Genomic DNA, 18,363 nt, shown 5'->3' with positions numbered 1-18,363 from the left:
ATGTCTTACAATTTCAGCAAAGCACCATATCAAAGAAGACTCAGAAGAAGTATAAAAAAATAGCATAAAATGTCTCCTCCTCCAACAGGAAAAAGCTATGAGTCAATATTTTTACTGCAAGTCAAAATTCTTATTGATGTTGATGATTCACATAATCAAATAAAGGAGCGTTTATTCTGATAAGGGTCTTTCTTTTTTGCCTTTTGTTTTTAACATACCGGAAGGCTACAGATGATTCTTGGAACAACATACAAGTAAATGTATTTGGATTTGTCCCATGTCAAATGGGGAAGTTGAAGCAGACAATTTTCTTCCAGTTCCAAACAAATTCCACTTTATGTAATTGAAAGGTTTAGTAAATAATAAAACATCAACATGACTACAAAGACAAATGTAAATGTAGGGAAAGAGAACTTGTTGTTTCAACATGGGAAGACCAAGCCACTCCAATGGGTGTCCCATAGAATCCAAAAGTTTCAGATACAATGTACTACGTGGCCTCGAGGATCCCTTCTAAATCCACATTCTAAGGAGTTGAGAACATTTCAAGCAGAGAACAAAACAAGGGCTCTACAACCAACTTCTCACACATAAAATGCTCAGTTTGGGGACCAGTGTCTAAAACAGTGGTCAAGACGATGCAGGAGATGCCTGCTTTCCACGTCAGAAAGCCTGGGTTTGGGCCCCAGCTCTGACTCTTGATCCTGACCTTCAGCTACTGCAGACACTGGATGGCAGTAAGTGAGAACTCCTCTACTTGCATCTGTGCCATTCATTTGGGGGACTAGATTGAGACTCAGGTTTCCGGCTTCGGCTTGTTGTGGGTTTTTTGGGGGGTGAACAAGTGGATGGGAGATCTCTGTTTCTGTCCAACTCTTTCTCAGCCTCTTAAATGGCAATAAATGAACAGTTTATTATATCTAAGATATGTAACACATATGAACTGTTACATCTAAAAAGCAGTGAAGGAAACTGTTGCATAGCACATTTAGCCAAATAACACAGGTCAAGGAGTTGGTACTGTGGCATTCAGGGTAAAACTGCCACCTGTGAAACCCACATCCCATATGGGTATTGGTTAGAGTCCTGGCTGTTCCACTTCCAGTTCAGCTCCCTGTTACTGTACCTGGGAAAGCAATGGAGAATGTCCTAAGACCTTAGACTCCTGCATCCACATGGGAGACTTAAAAGAAACTCATGACTCTATTTCAGCCAGGCCCAGCGCCAACCCCAGCGGCAGCTGTTGTGGCCATTTGAAGAATTAGCAGGTGGATTCTCTCACTCTCTCAACCCAAACTCCCTTCTCTGTAATTGTGGCTTCCAAATAAAAAAAAATACATCTTTTTCTAAAAAGCTGAATAAAATTATTGTTGCCTCATTTCATAAAATTAGTAATCCTTGCCTAAAACACCAAAATTAAATATCTAATTGGCAAAATCTGACACATTTAACTTGGGTAATTTTCCCTTCCTCCCCATGGCTTCTCCATCTCTAAAACCAGGAAAGCAACAGTCTCTGCTTAAGGAGTTTGTTGGGAGAATTGGGCAATTCTCTTAACACCAGGCATCCAATAACATTACTATAAGCATCTTAGTTAATAACATGATGGTGATGATGATTTATCTAAATGGCATGACAGATAATAAACTTGATCCATGACTAAGAATGCAATTTAACAGAAAAAGCAAAGTGCTTTCAGAAGAAGTTTTAGAACCAGTGAGCAAATGACTGCCTAGGAAGGCGGTGGCTATAACCAGTACATTCACATTGGAAACTGTGGACACAGATTCAATCATGAGTAACCCTGCTGCTACCAGAAGGATCACACAGGTCCAAATAAGAACTCATGAAGTCTGTAAAATATTAACAGCTTAATAAACATCAGCTCACACCATCAACAAACACAGTGTTCAAGTCAACTAAAGAGTACCAACTAAATTAATACCAAGTTGACTAAATGAAATGCCTTAGGGGTTGGGGGGTGCTCGGGGTGATTCACTTCTATGCTGACTTCCCTATAAAAACATCTTCAACAGGCGAGGCAGGAAATTCCAATGAGCAAAAAGGAGAAGCTATATGGGAACCATCACACTGCACACTCCACTTTTTAATCTACTTAAAGATTTTGGTTTAAAGAAGCACATTCAGAAATGTACTCAGAAAAATCAGCGGATGGAAGATCTTTCTCTCTGTCTTCTCTCTATAAATCTGCCTTTCCAACAAAAATAAATCTTAAAAAAAAATACCATCCACTGAGGGATGGTTGAGCAAGTTACCAAACCCTTTCAAATCTCAGTTTCCTAAGCTGTAAAATGGAACCAAAGCTAGGCTCATTCCATGAACCCAGAATGAGTTTTCTGAAAACTGTTAGTATATGTACTATGTTGAATAACAAGTGGGCCCAATTCACAAAATTTCCATCTTTTTAAATTGGCTTTCTAGGGGACAGTACAATGGCTCAACTGGCTAACCCACTACCTCCAAGCACCAGCATCCAATATGGGCACTGGTTTGTATCCTGGCTGCTCCATTTGATACAGCTTCCTGCTTCTAGCCTAGGAAGGCAGTGTAGGCTAGCTTAAGTCTTTGGGATGTTGTACCCTGGTGGGAGACCCAGAGGAAGCTCCTGACTCCTAGCTTCAGATCAGCTCAGCTCTTCCCTAACTGTTGCAGTCATCTGGGGAATGAACCAACAGATGGTAAATCTGCCTTTCCACTAAACATAAATAAGTCTTCAAAAAAAAAGTCTTTCCAAATATGGATACACTAATATGTTCAAGTTTTTTTTTCCACTATAATCAGAATGTTTCACATTGGGATGAAAACTATAGAGTCTTGGGGGTATTACAGTATTTGCATAAGTATCAAAAAAAAAAATCTAAAGTGTAAGCACTGCATTGCAGTGGGTCAAGTCACCACTGGGAATACTCATATCAGAGTGGGAGTTGAGTCCTGCCTGCTCTGCTTCAAATCCAGCCTCCTGCTAAAGCATCCTGGAGGTAGCACATATGGAAGGTCAAGTGCTTGGGTCCATGACACACACGAGAGACCTGGATGGAACTCTGGGCTCCAAGTTTCACCCTGGACAAGCCCAGTTCTGGGGGGCATTTGGGCAGTGAACAAGCAGTTGGAATATCTCTCCTCAATCTCTCTCTCTCTCTCACACTCTCTCAGATTTCCAAGTAGACAGAAACTTTTAAAAGGATCTAAGAATTCTTCTATACAGACATTTAAACAAAAATCAGTTCTTAGCATGGTATGTCATAATAGCGGAACCTGTTAACAATAAATTAAGGTTATAAGCAATTGATGACAACAAATCTCTTACGACTCCAAAACATTAAAATCAGGACCAGCATTTTCTGATTGAAATACTGCATGATCTTTCTGATATCTACTATATGACCTAGGATCTCACTGTATATATTCACGCAAATGAAATACAAAGCTGTATTCATTTTTTAAAAAAGCTATGTTTTTAAGTTTTTATTTATTTTAAAGAGAAGGGAGAGAGGGGAGGGAAGAGAAGAGAGGACAGGGAGGGTGAGATAGATCTCCTATCCACTGTTTCACTCTGCAAGTGCCTGTAGCGGTTGGGGCATAGGCGGAAGGCAGGAGTAGGTTTCCTGTGTGTTAGGGACCCAATTAATTGAGCCATCACCTGCTGCCTCCAAGGCACACAATAATGAGATGCTGTAATTGGGAAGAGATCTGGAACTCAAATTCAGGCATTCAGCTACGAAACACAGGCACCCAAAATGGCAACTTAGCCATGCCACCAAAATGCCACCCCCTAAATTCTACAGGTGAATAATCATACTGACTTTTTTTTTAGATATATACATATATATATTTATTTATTTGGAAAGGCAGATTTACAAAAAGAAGGAGAGACAAAGAGAATGATCCTCAACCACTTGTTAACTCCCCAAATGACCAGAACTGCTGGAGCTGAGCTGATCCAAAGCCAGGAGTCAGAAGCTTCTTCCGGGTCTCCCACATGCGTGCAGAGTCCAAAGGTTGTGGCCATCCGTCACTGCTTCTCTCAAGCCACAAGCAGGAAGCTAAATGGAAAGCAGGACAGCCACGAAATAAACCAACACCAATATGAGATCAGTGCTCTGAGGTAGAAGACTACCAGTTGAGCCATCACTGCCCCTTTCCCCATTTATTTTTTTATTTCTTTAAGATTTTCATAGCAACTTTATTCATAACTGTAAAACAGAAAAATTTCCCTTGACTAAACATTGTAGTACAAGGTTACAACCAAAACTTCATGAAAAAATTAAGTAAAAGTTAATGGAGAACTCGGCACAATAGTCTAGCAGCTAAAGTCCTTGCCTTCAACATGCGGGGATCCCATGAGGGCGCTGGTTCTAATCCCATCCAGCTCCACTTCCCATCCACCTCCCTGCTTGTGGCCTGGGAAGGCAGTTGAGGACAGCCCAAGGTCATGGGACCCTGCACAAGTGTGGGAGACCCGGAAGAGCTCCTGGCTCCTGGCTTTGGATCGACACAACACGGGCCGTTGTTGCGGTCACTTGGGGAGTGAATCATCGGACGGCCTTCCTCTCCATCTCTCCTCCTCTCTCTATATCTGACTGTGCAATACAAAACAAAATAAATCTTTTTTAAAAAAAAGTTAATGGAAAAAAAATCAAGCTAAATATTTAGGGGTTGCATCGTGACGTGGTGGGTTAAGCCTTTGTCTGGAAGGTCAGCATCTCACGTGGGCACCAGTTCAAGTCCAGCTTCTCTGCTTCTCATCCAGGTCCTTGCTAATGTGCCTGGGAAAGCAGTGGCATATTACCTGTCCCAAGTCCTTAAGCCCCTACATGCAATGGCTCAATTGGTTATTCCTCCAATTACAAGCACTGAGATCCAGTAGGAGAACTGGTTCGTGACCTAGCTGTTCTACTTCCCATCCAGCTCCCTGCTTATTACGGCCTAGGAAAACAGCAGAGGATTTCCCAAAACCTTAAGACCCTACACCCACGTTGGGGACCTGGAGGAAGTTACTAGCTCTTGGCTTCAATTGCCTCAGCTACAGCCACTTGGGGAATGAACCAACAGATGAAAGATCCTTATCTCTTTCTCTTTGTAAATCTCTCTTTCCAATAAAAACAAATAAATTTTAAAAAAGAAAGAAAGAGAGGGAGGGAGGGGAGTAGGGGAAGTAGAAAGGACCATGATAAAACCAGCGTCATTTTTTCCTCCACCAAAGTCATGAATATTCTGTTAAGAGAATCCCAGGGTGGAACAGGGGGGAAGTTCTTTGCACATTAGGACCTGAGAAAGGAATAGCTCACGCCTGTTTTCCATGTTCTTGGCCATCTCCCTTCACACCTGCCAGCAAGCTCTACACTACCGTTTCAGACACCAGAAAACAAAGCCCTTTAACGCTGGCTGAATTGAAACTAAGCCCCTAAGTGGAAAGCTGGTACCAGGCAGCAAAACCTTTCCCGGTCAATGCAGCAGTGTCTGGCTAGCACGGGAATGATCAATTGATCTCTTTCTGTGAACTGACAAGAAGATAAACATAAAGGCAGACAGTCCTCAAGCCACATTCTACTGGGAATCAAGCATCTGCTTTCCCAGCAATACCACATACCAATCTGCAAATGCAGAAACCAAATGCCCTGTCAGTGCTCTCTCTCTCCCCCTCTCTCTCACACACACACACACACACACACACGGACATGCCCCTTGGTGAATATATAAAGTTAAGCAGGAAACCCTACCTTGGAAGCACATAGTTACACACTTAATTAACATTGATATTAAAAACTGACTTATCCAACACTCAGGCTTTCCTTTCCACAGAAAGGACTTTTCTACAGAAATGGGACTTTGAAAAATAATTTGACTACTGACAGTAGAGCCTGTGGTTAGCGGACAAATGTGCCAACCTACCATGAAGTATGAAGCCTTCTGCTGCATGCCCTCAGAGCCCCAGACTCCACTTGCAAAGGACAGGATTGAAATATTCCATATGTTTTCTTTGTCAGCGACATGGCTATTGAAAGCAAGGCCCTGGTAGTCTCCCCGCTGAGGGACTGGGGCAAACTATTCATGTGTAACCAGGCAGATGTCAAGATGGTAATGGGAAAAACATCCCAAACTTTTTTTTAAGAGATTCAGGGTAAAAAATGCACAACTGCATTGGAGACAGTCAGTTTAGGCTGTGAGTAGGCACAACTGAGTCTATGAGCTGCTGCTTGGGTTTTATAATTCATCTTTTTTTATAATTCATTTTTAAATAAGGGCTGAATCAAAACTCAAAATAGAGAGTTTCCAAGTTAACTGCACCTTTTAGAAAAATGAAACATTTTAAAAACATTATCTTTATTCTAATATTTTTAACATAGCACCCCTTTTAAAACTCAAAAATGAGGTATGTAGGTATCCAAACATCGATAAAAAAACACCATTTTCAAAGAACTTAAAAGTTCTTGTAACACGAGTATTTCTACAAAGTGATACTTAGAAGCAAGAACACAGCTAAGTTGCCAGCCTTGAGGAAACATTCCCCAGTCCCAACAAGGAAGAACAAAAACTGACCCAAGAATTGGAGGGTACCCACTGAGCGCTGCTTAGGAATTCTGGATATTCCAAAGTCTGAAAGTAGAAGTGAGGCCTCCCAAGGAGCCTCATTGTTTAATGAAAAATCTCAGTATTCCAGCATTTAGAAGTAAAAAGCCAGTATCCAAAGATGACACTATCTGTAAAGGGCACAGCTCTCATAATAAGCGAGGTCACACGTCATTGTCTGAGAAACATGGTGTTCCCTTCCAGGGGAAGCATCCTGATACTTGACCAATCATCCCAGAAAAACAATAAACACGGTCTCCCCTAAGCACTTTCCTCCAGAGAAATGACCTTCCATTACCAGATCTCTTGTTAGGAGGGAAAGGGGACCATTAGTAAGAAGGTGTCTTCATGGAAAAACACAACAAGGTCACGGGCAATGGAAATACTGATAAGTTCATTTTGGTACAAAAATCATTAAATCCACACAGACTATCTTCATAATATACATATTCCATGAACTTTTTATGCCCCACGCTTCTTTCTCTGTCAGTATCTTTATGGATTTCTGGATGAAAAAAAATCTGTCAGCTGAAGAGCCTTTTACAGTCAGGACAGGGGCTCACCTGTTAAGTCTGCAACAAGTTTTGACTGTGACATGAATTCAAAGAATGAAGGACGAGATGCAGAATTCTGAATCACAAGGTGGTAAAGACATGGACAACTATCCAGTCACTCCCAAGAGAAAAGTTGGATCCTCACTCAATGTAAATCAAAAAAAAAAAAAAATTCCTAGGTGTGATCATGAAGATAAAGCAAACACATTGGGGCCCTGAGCAGTAGCCTAGTGGCTAAAGTACTGACCTTACACACTTCTGGATCCCATATAGACGGCATTTCTAATGTCGGCAGCCCCGCTTTCCATCCAGCTCCCTCCTTGTGGCCTGGGAAAGCAGTCGAGGAAGGCCCAAAGCCTCAGGACCCTGCACCTTTATGGAGACCCAGAAGAGGCTCCTGGCTCCTGACTTTGAGTAGGCTCAGCTCTGGCCGTTGCAGCCACTTGGGGAGAGAATCACCGAGTGGAAGATCTTCCTCTCTGTCTCTCCTCCTCTCTGTGTATCTGTCTTTCCAATAAAAATAAAATAAATCTTTAAAAAAGAAAGATAAAGCAAATACCCTCTTTTCGCATATGGGAAATTGGGGTACAAGACAGTAAAGTGACTCGCCCAATATCTAGAATGTCCTACTGAGTCCTGACTGAATCAGCCACAAACCAAAATAATAGCAATCATTTTGAAAGCCAGTTTATAAGAATATTCTTATAAAAGAAGACCAGAGAATCCATTGTGACATTAAAAAAAAAACAAAACTGGATAACAATAATGAACTGTAAATGACTTTGGAGAATACAAGGCCAACAAGAAACTTCTTCATAAGAAAACATCAAGTTTTGGGGCCCGGCGGCGTGGCCCAGCGGCTAAAGTCCTCGCCTTGAACGCCCTGGGATCCCATATGGGCGCCGGTTCTAATCCCGGCAGCTCCACTTCCCATCCAGCTCCCTGCTTGTGGCCTGGGAAAGCAGTTGAGGACGGCCCAATGCATTGGGACACTGCACCCACGTGGGAGACCCGGAAGAGGTTCCAGGTTCCCGGCTTCGGATTGGTGCACACCGGCCCGTTGCGGCTCACTTGGGGAGTGAAACATCGGATGGAAGATCTTCCTCTCTGTCTCTCCTCCTCTCCGTATATCCGGCTTTCCAATAATAAAAAAAAAAAAAAAGAAAACATCAAGTATTTATTTTAATATTTATTTATTCTTATTGGAAAGTCAGATATACAGAAAGGAGGAGAGACAGAGGAAGATCTTCCATCCAATGATTCACTCCCCAAGCGGCCGCAACGACTGGGGCTAAGCCAATCCGAAGCCAGGAGCCAGGAGCTTCTTCCGGGTCTCCTACACGGGTTCAGGGTACCAAAGCCTTGGGCCATCCTTGACTGCTTTCCCAGGCCACAAGCAGGGAGCTGGATGGGATTAGAACTGGTGCCCATATGGGATCCCAGGCATGCAAGGTGAGGACCTTAACCACTACGCCATCGTGCCGGGCCCAAGTATTTTTTTTAAGAATCAAATGAGATTGGCTAACAGAGGCAGTACAGAAAAGATGAAAACAGAGATTATGACAAACTGCTAAACATCAGTTGGTAAACTCATAATGTATATTTATAAAATTTAGCATATAGGCTGGCACCATGACATAGCCAAGCCTCTGTCTTCAGCATCCCATTCAGGCACTGGTTTTAGTTCTGACTGCTCCAGTTCCAATCCAGATCCCCACTTGTGGCCAGGTAAAGCAGAGCAGAATGGCCCAAGTCCTTGCAACTCTGTAACCATGTGGGTGACCCAGAGGAGGCTCCTGGCTTCTGGCTTAGAATCAGCTCAGCTCTGGCCGCTGCAGCCATTTGGGGAGTGAAAGAGCAGATGGAAAACCTCTGTCTCCCCTTCTCTCTGTATCGCTTTCTTTCAAATACAAAATAAAATGTTGTTCTAAAATTTGGTACAAAAACATTTCAAATGTATTAAATTCATTCAGGATGTCAGAGCACCGGTCCAGTTCAAGTCCTGGATATGCTGTTTCAGATCCAGCTCTGTCAGTGTGCCTGGAAGGCAGCATACGATGCCTCACTGTCTGGCCACTGCTCTGTGGAAGACCTGGACAGAGTTCCTGGCTCTGGGACCTCGCCTGACCAAGCCTGGCTGCTGCAGCCACAGGGAAGTGAACAAGTGTAGGGTAGCTTGCTCTCGCATTCTTTCTCTCTCTCTCTCTCTCTCTGTCCTTTAGCATTTTTTAAAAAGATCTATTTATTTTTATTAGAAAGGCAGATTTACAGAGGAGAGAAAGAGATGAGATCTTTAGTCCACTGGTTTACTTCCCCCAAATGGCCGCCACAGCCAGAGCTGAGTCGATCTGAAGCTAGGAGCCAGGAGCTCCTTCCAGGGGCACATGGAGTTGGGTTATTCTCTACTGCTTCCCCAGACCAGAATCACAGAGCTGGATCAGAGGTGGAGCAGCTGAGACTAGACCTGACCTGGGGAATCTGTCTAGAATGGCTATGGAATATTAGTACTGCAGGCAATTAGTACTATTGGGAAGCTAAACTACTGCAAAGGCCCCCTTTGGCATTTCAAGCAAATAAAGGTGTTAAAAATCTAAAAAATAATGCATTCAATCCCTTCTAATGAGAATTCTGAAAATACCCAACTTGATGTGAGCTAAAATAGTTTGACAAGGTTCCAAAAGGCAATCAGCACACTTAGAAGCTGCAGAGCTTGGGGCCCAGCGGCTTGGCCTAGCGGCTAAAGTCCTCGCCTTGAAAGCCCCGGGATCCCATATGGGCGCTGGTTCTAATCCCGGCAACTCCACTTCCCATCCAGCTCCCTGCTTGTGGCCTGGGAAAGCAGTCGAGGACGGCCCAATGCATTGGGACCCTGCACCCGCGGTGGGAGACCCGGAGGAGGTTCCAGGTTCCCGGCTTCGGATCGGCGCGCACTGACCGTTGCGGCTCACTTGGGGAATGAGTCATCGGACGGAAGATCTTCCTCTCTGTCTCTCCTCCTCTGTGTATATCTGACTGTAATGAAAATAAATCTTAAAAAAAAAAAAAAAGAAGATACAGAGCTTGATTCATTGAGCACCTGAACCAGTAGTTAACAGCCTCCAAAGGCATGAAGCATCCCAAAGGTTAGCCTTGATTTCCCTCCCCTGACAACTGGAGAGAAGACTTGGCAGATTTCAGGACATTAGAGACTTTATAAGGTGCTAAGTTTCTCAAGAGACACGGCTCTCTCCTTCTACAGAGAATTCTGCAAGAAAGCCACTCTAAGATGGTGTGTGCACACTGGAAGGTGACATTCTAGAGCAGAGGAGCACCCAGGGACATTCATTCTCCTGAAAACATCTGACCTATCAAGCCTTTCATTTATAATCCTTACAGTTGATTCAAAGGCTTCTAAACCTGAAGTCTGACCCTTAAGGAAATGGTAAAAACCCAAAACACAACGTCAAAGCTCAAACCTTACAGTTTGCGAGAAGAGACTGCTCACTTAGAAGCACGCCTGCTTCCCATTCTGCTCCTTCCAAACCCCAGGATGGCAGGAGTGAGAATTACAAAACTCATCTTCTATAAACTATACAATCAGGCTCAGCTCCAAAAGAAAACCAAGTTTTCGGGGGAGTTTCTATGTCACCACTTGCACGAAATGACTTTGTGGGTTATACTACGAGCTGCAGCAGGGAACCAGAGAAGTGAGAGCCAGAGCATTCCTGGGCACACGCCTCAGCCATGCCCACTAAGCTTCCAGGTAAAGAAACCAGGGTCTGCCAAATTTGTCACTCTTCTGGAGATGGAAAATCTCCCCAGTAGAACTTCAAAAGTACAAGGGGACAGGAAGAATCCAAATCAAATTTTTTATGGATGTTGTATTCTATACCCTGATTTAGATACAGTATCAAAACGTTTTGGTCTTGGTGCAATGAGATTTTTATCCTTTCAACAGTCAACATTATTTTTAAACCTCTGTTAAAAAAAAAAGTTTCTGCTTCTCCTAGCATAAAAATAGGAAAACCAAACAACTAGTTAAGGGGGCTTACACAGCCTTTGACTTATCTTGATTCAGAATATTTATACACAACCCAAATGTGGAGGACAAGAATCAGCAATTGTTACAGAATATATTAAATATGCTCCCTCCACACGCTGTCTCACTTGTATAGACAACCGTCTGTGATCTAAACGTGTACCCAGTCTTGGTCCAGCTGACTCTCAAAATACCTATGGTTTACATTTCCTTATAAAGATATTCTTATATTCTATGGGACAATAGGCTGTCCCAGGGGAGTGGTGCAATGGTTTTTCCATAAGGTCTTTCACACTTGATCTTAGCCAAAAGGCCGAGAAGCGATTGATAAGGTCTTTCAGTAAAGAAAGCTAAGAAATACACTTCTTTTAAAAAATAAATATTAGATATTTTTTCTAAATGCTCATTTCTTGGAACAAGACTCTTGCAAAGGTATTCCTAAACCTACATCATTTGCATTTAAAATGAGAAATATATCACGTCGAATCTGTGGTAGGGGAGGACCTGCCTAGCATGCTTTTTTGACAATTAAAATATGTAACAATACAAAAGTATGTCTTAGAGGCTAAAAATAACCAACCCAAACATTTAGAGTTTTAATTGTCTGCACACGACACAGAATACTGCAGTGTACTTTGTAAGAATCTTGCTAAAAATAGCCTGGCTGGCTGCATGCAAAGTTTAACAACAAATATGCATGTGTGATGGTGACTCAAAGTACAGTGCTACAGTTTCCTCTTGATATTTAAAAGGAATATTTGAGTACCAACTTGCTTAAGACATTAGGAAGGTGAGAAACTACCAGATGTATATGAACTATACAGTCAGGCTCAGTGTCATGCTGACACTGCTTTCTAAACTCCATTTTGAACTCACTCAAGTTCAGACAATAGGACTGACACCTGGCAAACAGTCTGACCATCAGGTGCTTAAAGAAACAAAAGAAATGTCAAGAAAGACTGACAAATTAGCCATTGTATAAACGTACTGATTGCTAAGAGCCCTAGACTTTTTTTTTTCTCCCATGAAGGTATTCAGGATTATAGCATTATATCACCCTCCGTGAAGCTTTTTGACACTCACTTTACTAAACAAAGTGGGGTGGGGGGGAGAAAAGAATGACCTACAGTCTTTATCTACAGGAAAACAAACGTCAGCCTAGCCATACAGGTGTTAAGGCTCGGGTAAATAATAAACTGGAAAACTTGTTTCTGAGCCTAAAACTTTGAGGTCCAATTTGACAAATTAAAAGGCTGTTTTAGCAAGAACACTTTTAGTTCTGTCAGTTACCTTTTCAAAGTTAACAGCATTACTTTTTTAATCCAGATATGCTAACAAATACTCTGCTTTTATGGTTCTTTCATTTACATACTTCCTTTTTTTGCAGTTCAAAGGTAGCAGATAGGAAGATGTGAATGAATCACTGAACATTCTTACTACTTCTTACACTCATGGAAAGTCAAAGGAAACAGACATTAGCCATCATCTAGTACCAGTGGTCACTACTGAAAAAGAAAGATACATTCAAGGAGAACAGAAACCAAAACTAGTATACTGTCAGTACTTTCCACTATTAAAGACAACAGTAACAACCTGAAAGACAGATTCACAGAAGACAACAGAATGCCTGAACTTGCCTGCATCTACCTATACTGATACAGACCTTGGATCATTCCTAAGAGATTAAGCTGTCAGATGTTACCTTACAATTCTAATGCTAAGGATCAACTGACTGCCTGGACATTAAACACTTGAGATACAATGACAGCCTGAGCCCTTAGCTTGACTAGTAATCATAAAACGCTGTTAGTTACTGCAAGCTTTAAAAATCACAGAATAAGAGAATTACCACAGAATAACAGAATGGTTGCTTTGAGACAGTAAATTCCCAATTGGATAGAAAGATTCCAATTAAACTGGATAACTGGAGTAGTATCCTGAATGAATGAGAGAGCTCATGTTAGGCAGCTGTCCTTCACGGAACAGGACCCAGAGAACCTGAGAGACACGAAAACCAAAACTCAGACTGAACATCTGGCAGTGAGAGTTGCTACCTTCTAGTTTCACAGATGAGGAAACCAAGGCCGGGAAGGGTTACGCACCTGCCTCACTCAAGGTCTCTCCTGTCAATTATTGACAGTTCTGTGCTCCAGCTCTGCAGGTCGCTGCAGAGCCATCCTTCTTCTCCAGTATTTATAGAGAACTGAGTGCTTTGCTGGTTCATCAAATAAAACATCCATGCTTAAAACCCTCCCTATGTTGTCCTTATTTTGAACAGGGTTAATTTGTGTGAGAAAATGAATACGTCTCTAAAAGGACACACACTACCCAAACTAAACTATCCCTGAAATTCACAGAAAACAACTCAGAAAATAAAAAATACCAAGTCTAATAGCAAGAAGGCATAAACAATCACTGATTACTAACCTCAGCAGCCATAGAAAACAGCAAACATCCAAAGAGACATAAAAAGTTACTTCCAGATAACACCAGTAAAAAAGAAAGGTGTACAGAGGGAAAAAAAAAAAAACAAACCACCTTCAGGAAGAAATGGAAATTGCGCTTCCAAGAAAAAGCCAAAGATTCTTGAAAAACACTTCAAAAGCCTTCAGGTTACCACCAATGCTTAAAAAAAAAAAAGTTCATAACTTTCTACTCTATAGGATACACACACTGTAAAGCATCCAGAGATTATGACTAATTATGTAGAAGTGAGGACACTGGGCAATTTTTTTGTCCAGTGTCCAAATTACTGAAACAGGGCGATTTTATTTTCCAAGTGTTAAGCCATACCCACAGGAAACAAGCAAGGTAGAATACTACCCTCGCAAAGCTCCTTAGCTAGTCATGCATTCTGCAACAAGTCTCCATGGCAAATTTCCTAACATACACTCCTAAATACAAAGAACTCCTTCAAGTGAGTGGAAAATTGCTTGTGTAAACGGAACTGGAAGAAGCTCCTACTACTCTCCCATCTTTGAACATGAGAATCTTATCATCACATGACACCCTAAAATTTTGTGTAGAAATTATAAAATCATAGAACTGCTGGAAGCAAAACAAACCAAAAAAACACCAGGTATTCAGATAAGGAAACTCAGACACAAAAGTGGAATGACTTGCCCAAGGCCACACAATTATTCAGTGGCATGCTTAGGGCTGTCATTAAGAGCTCAGATCCTCCACTCTGCAGGAAACCACAGAAACAGTCTTTCCAAGTGTTAGATGGGCACGAAGGACAGCTGGCATGTGAAAACTCATGTCCCAGGTCCACACTTGCCAACCTTCGCGGCAGTAAGACATGGCTCAATCTCCTGCCCATCACCACTGTCACTTCATCTCTTTCTCCCCTAATTTTTGAAGGTAAGTGATTAATGTAACAGGTACCTCTTAACACAGGCCTAACTATGAATCCCTTTGATTCACATACACGTCAGAATCTCAGATTTAGTAAGCTTAGCTCTTTTTACGCAGCTTGGGGTGAATGAGGACAAGCCAGTGCGTCGTGACACAAGAGTGGAAACTGCTATTCAACACCACGTAATCCCTCCAGGTGCGGCACCTAGCGCGAGGGGGGAATCTGAGGATTACCTCTGACTCCATCCCCAGACTCACAGAAGGCAGCTTTCAGCAGGAAATAGACACTGCTCAACAAGTTTAGACGAGCCTAAGAACAGGTATCCTCAGTCTACGGCCTTCTCAAATCTGGACAAAAGGCTAAATGCTGATAAGGCGAGACTTGACAATCCCTTGTGGGAAAGGTATCTGACGTCCAAGGCCCAGTTCTGCCCAGTTCTGTGATGTCTTACATACTTGGTACTCACTCCAGCACCTTAAGTGTCCACTAGGTCCTACCTGTGTGGATTCCAAGTTGGGGAAACTAGAATCTGTTAGTTCTGGGTACCCAAAGGCGGATGCAGAAACCCCGTGGGAGGTGAAAATACTATGAATGAACAAGTCCACGAGGAATGGGTAGGAAATAAAAAAACTTTGGTTAATAGTTATGTCTTGGCATTTTAACTTCTATTTTTATCTTTAATTTTCTAGATAACTAAGTAGGCTTTGATATGCACACTGCAGAAAAAAAGACCAGGGGATCAAAAGCTTAGGATTCATAGGATTAGTGTCTTGGTATCAGTGGATGGGAGAGCAGACTGAAACCACCTGGACAAAAGACTCCAGGTGGTCCCCAGGTATCCTGCCAGGACCACTGAAGTGTGCACCTGCAGCACCTGCCCCTTCTGATACACAGCTTGTAGGTGCATGGCGCTAGCTGGTCTCCTCGTAAGCTTACTGCCTGTGGAAACTCCTCTATATTGGCTGGCCTGGTAATCTCTACGTTGGAGGGTGAGATCAGGCAATTAGGATGAAGTAAGGAGTTATTGATATGTGCTGCCAGCTTTCCTCATAGGTCACAATTTTTTTTTAAAAAATGGCATATTTGCTCACCATGCAGCTGAAAAGGTGGTGGCATGATGCAGTTTCGGCAATTCAATCTAGTCATTGTCTACACGTTTGCAAGCCGTGAATAGCAACTTTTGGAAAGCTCAGAGCTAACGACATAGCTTCGCACTCCCTGCCCAAGTTCTACAGAAGGGTGTCTGGAGCTCTCCGGGGAGGTGCATACACTCATAAACATGGGGTATTTCTTTGCAGGTTTAGGTGCTAATGTAAAATAGCATTTTCCTTGTGGGGCAAGTTAAATCTGTTAAAATTCAAGGAAGCTGCTCAACAAGGTCATTACCACTCTATATCAAAACACTCAAATCCCACCTCTCTGTTACACAGCAGGGCCTCCTCAGAGGTTCACGTGAAGGCACCTCTCTTCTTGACATCAGAGCCTTACACGTTCCTAGAGGATTTGGGGGAACAGGGAACTCCATCTTCCCTACCCTGCTCTTCAGTCCCCTCACCTCACTGCCCTTTAACATACTTTCGCGAACAAACCCCCCCCCCTTTTTTTTTTACCGCAAAGCTAACCATTTCTTTTTTCTGTGAGAACTTAAACTGCACTGCACTGCAGGAAAATAGCTTCAATTGCCAAAACACACCTGAGGGGGGACAGGAGGAGACTCAGTAGGAGATTGAAACAAGCTCCGAGGTCTCCATCCAACTCCCTAATATGCCACCCCGAGAGGGCAAGCAAAAACACCTGCCGACCACCCACCTGGAGACACAGCCTGGTCTACAAACAGGGGCTTTCTTCATAGGGTCGTGGCTGCTTTCAGGGAGACAGTCCATTTCTAAGAGATTCCTTCAGGAGCAATCAGGGAAAAAGAATTTCATTTTCCCAAGGGCCTCCCACAACTTCATTCCTCTCTCAAACAGCCCTTCCGCGGGCCCTTAGGTAAATCTCCCACAGGCCACACAACGCAAGAAGAGCGCACAAGCCTACCCTCCCTCACCCTATTCTTCCTCTCTCGCTGGCATCTGCCAACACCACCCCCAACACCTCTGTCGGAGCCCTCCCCTTTTCCGAGGGAAACTTCTACAGTTCCCGTCGGAGGCGGGAGACTTGGGGCGGCACAGCCCTAGGAGTGAGGGACTCCCTCGGAACTCGGGCAGCTCCCTAAGTTTCTCTGGCTGGGTGCAGCGAAGCCTGGCGCCTGCCTTGCGTGGCGACGGAACGCACACTCTGAGGCTTTCTCTCTCAAACCCCTGCACGCAGGGTCAGCCTGCCTCCCGACAGGCCTCACTGGGGTCAGGAGCATTTCCACTAGCACGAGCCTGTCATTTCTCTCCTTCTTGGCTCCGGCCCTGCTGCGTGCTCTGGAATCCTGGATCTTTCTGAGCGAGTCCGAGAGCGGTGCTGGGCCGAGACGCCAGGTCGCACTCTCCCGGGCCACGATACAGGTGTTTCTTCCCCCACGAGTGCCAGAGCCCACGAGGCTCCAGGTGCGGCCTCAGGGCAACGTGCCTCGGTTCACACACTTAGGGTCAACTGGCGAGACCTGCCGGCCGACCGAGCCAGAGCCCGCGTGAACCGGTTGCCAGGGGCAAGCGTTTCCAAATGTCTCCTTGGCCACACACACACACACACACACACGTATATCTGTGCCAGGGGGAGGAGGGCGACTGTGCCAAAAAAGTCCAGGAGAGAGACTCTCACTGCAAAGTTTGGAGAGCCCGCGGGGCGGAAGAGGGCGCCCAGTACCCCCACACAGGTGGCGGCGTCTCCCAGTGTCCCCCTCCCCAGGGTACTGGGGGTGGCAGGAGAGAGACGGCCGGCCCGGACCCAGGATCGCCCCCTCACCCCACCCCGTCCGAGACCCCGCCAGCCACACTCACAGCGCTTGGGTGAAGGCGCTGAGCCCCTCCGGCACGGCCGTCAGCCCCTTCCCGGAGCAGTCCACCCGACGGTCGCCGTCGCAGCTGCAGGGCGCCGCGCACAGAGGAGGCGCCGCGCCGCTGGGCCCGGCCGAGCCGAGCAGCCCCAGGGCGAGGAAGCAGAGCAGCCCCAGCGGGCCCGGCATCGCTGCGGCCGCCTCCCGCGCCGGCCTGTCCCGGGCGCCGCTCGCTCGGCCTGCGGGCTGGGGCGGGGGGCTCGCTCTCCCTGGGCAGTGGGCGCGGGGCTGGGCGCCTTCAGCAGCCCGCCGCCTCCGCAGCAGCAGCAGCAGCAGCAGCAGCAGCAGCGCAGGGACGCGGCGCTCCGGACCTTCGCCCTTCCCGCTGCTCCATGGAAGAGGCACGGGCGGCCCCGCTCGGCCGGAGGCTCAGGCCAGCCGGGCCGGCCCCGCGCAGCTGCCGGGGCCGCGCGCTCCCATCGCACCCGCCTGCTCGCCCCGGCCTCGCCGTCGCAGCCGCTGCTCAAGCGTGCGGAGTGCAGTCTCCAGCCATGCCGGCCCCTCGTCCCAGCCCCCGCCTCGGCTCGCCGACCAACACCCGGGCGCCGCGCGCTCTCCCCGCCGCCGCTCGAGCTCTTCCCGTCCTTTTCCCTTCTAGGGTTGCGCGCTCCGATTCTCAAGCCCCCGGCCGCTGCGTTATGCAAATCATTTAGGTACATGCAAAACTAACCCTTCTCCCGGAGCGCCATTGGCCCGGGGAGGTCTCGAGCTCATTGCTATGCTGGGAGGGGAGCTGCCATTGGCCAAGAGTGGGATCGGAGGGGCGTGTGTCTCGGGCGTGAGTGACAAGGTAGTGGTGTTGGTGGTTCCAGGCAAAAATCCCTGACTTGGCTGGATTTGTGTGGCAGGTTGCGGG

General features: G+C 45.2%; 1 protein-coding gene across 1 annotated transcript in view; it reads right to left on the bottom strand.

Annotated features, from left to right (window-relative positions):
- Nucleotides 1–17,744, bottom strand: part of LGR4 (leucine rich repeat containing G protein-coupled receptor 4) — a 105,039-nt gene extending 87,295 nt beyond the window's left edge. The window contains exon 1 of the mRNA XM_004585618.3: nucleotides 17,452–17,744. Within this exon, the coding sequence (XP_004585675.2) occupies nucleotides 17,452–17,636 (185 nt within the window). The 5' untranslated portion in view covers nucleotides 17,637–17,744. The remainder of the gene's footprint in view (nucleotides 1–17,451) is intronic.
- Between the last annotated feature and the right edge of the window lie 619 nt (nucleotides 17,745–18,363).

The sequence above is a fragment of the Ochotona princeps genome, chromosome 4, assembly GCF_030435755.1.
Source record: "Ochotona princeps isolate mOchPri1 chromosome 4, mOchPri1.hap1, whole genome shotgun sequence".
In the NCBI taxonomy this organism is placed as follows: domain Eukaryota; kingdom Metazoa; phylum Chordata; class Mammalia; order Lagomorpha; family Ochotonidae; genus Ochotona; species Ochotona princeps.
The sequence above is the reverse complement of the archived record's forward strand: the minus strand, read 5'-3'. Positions and strand labels throughout refer to the sequence as shown.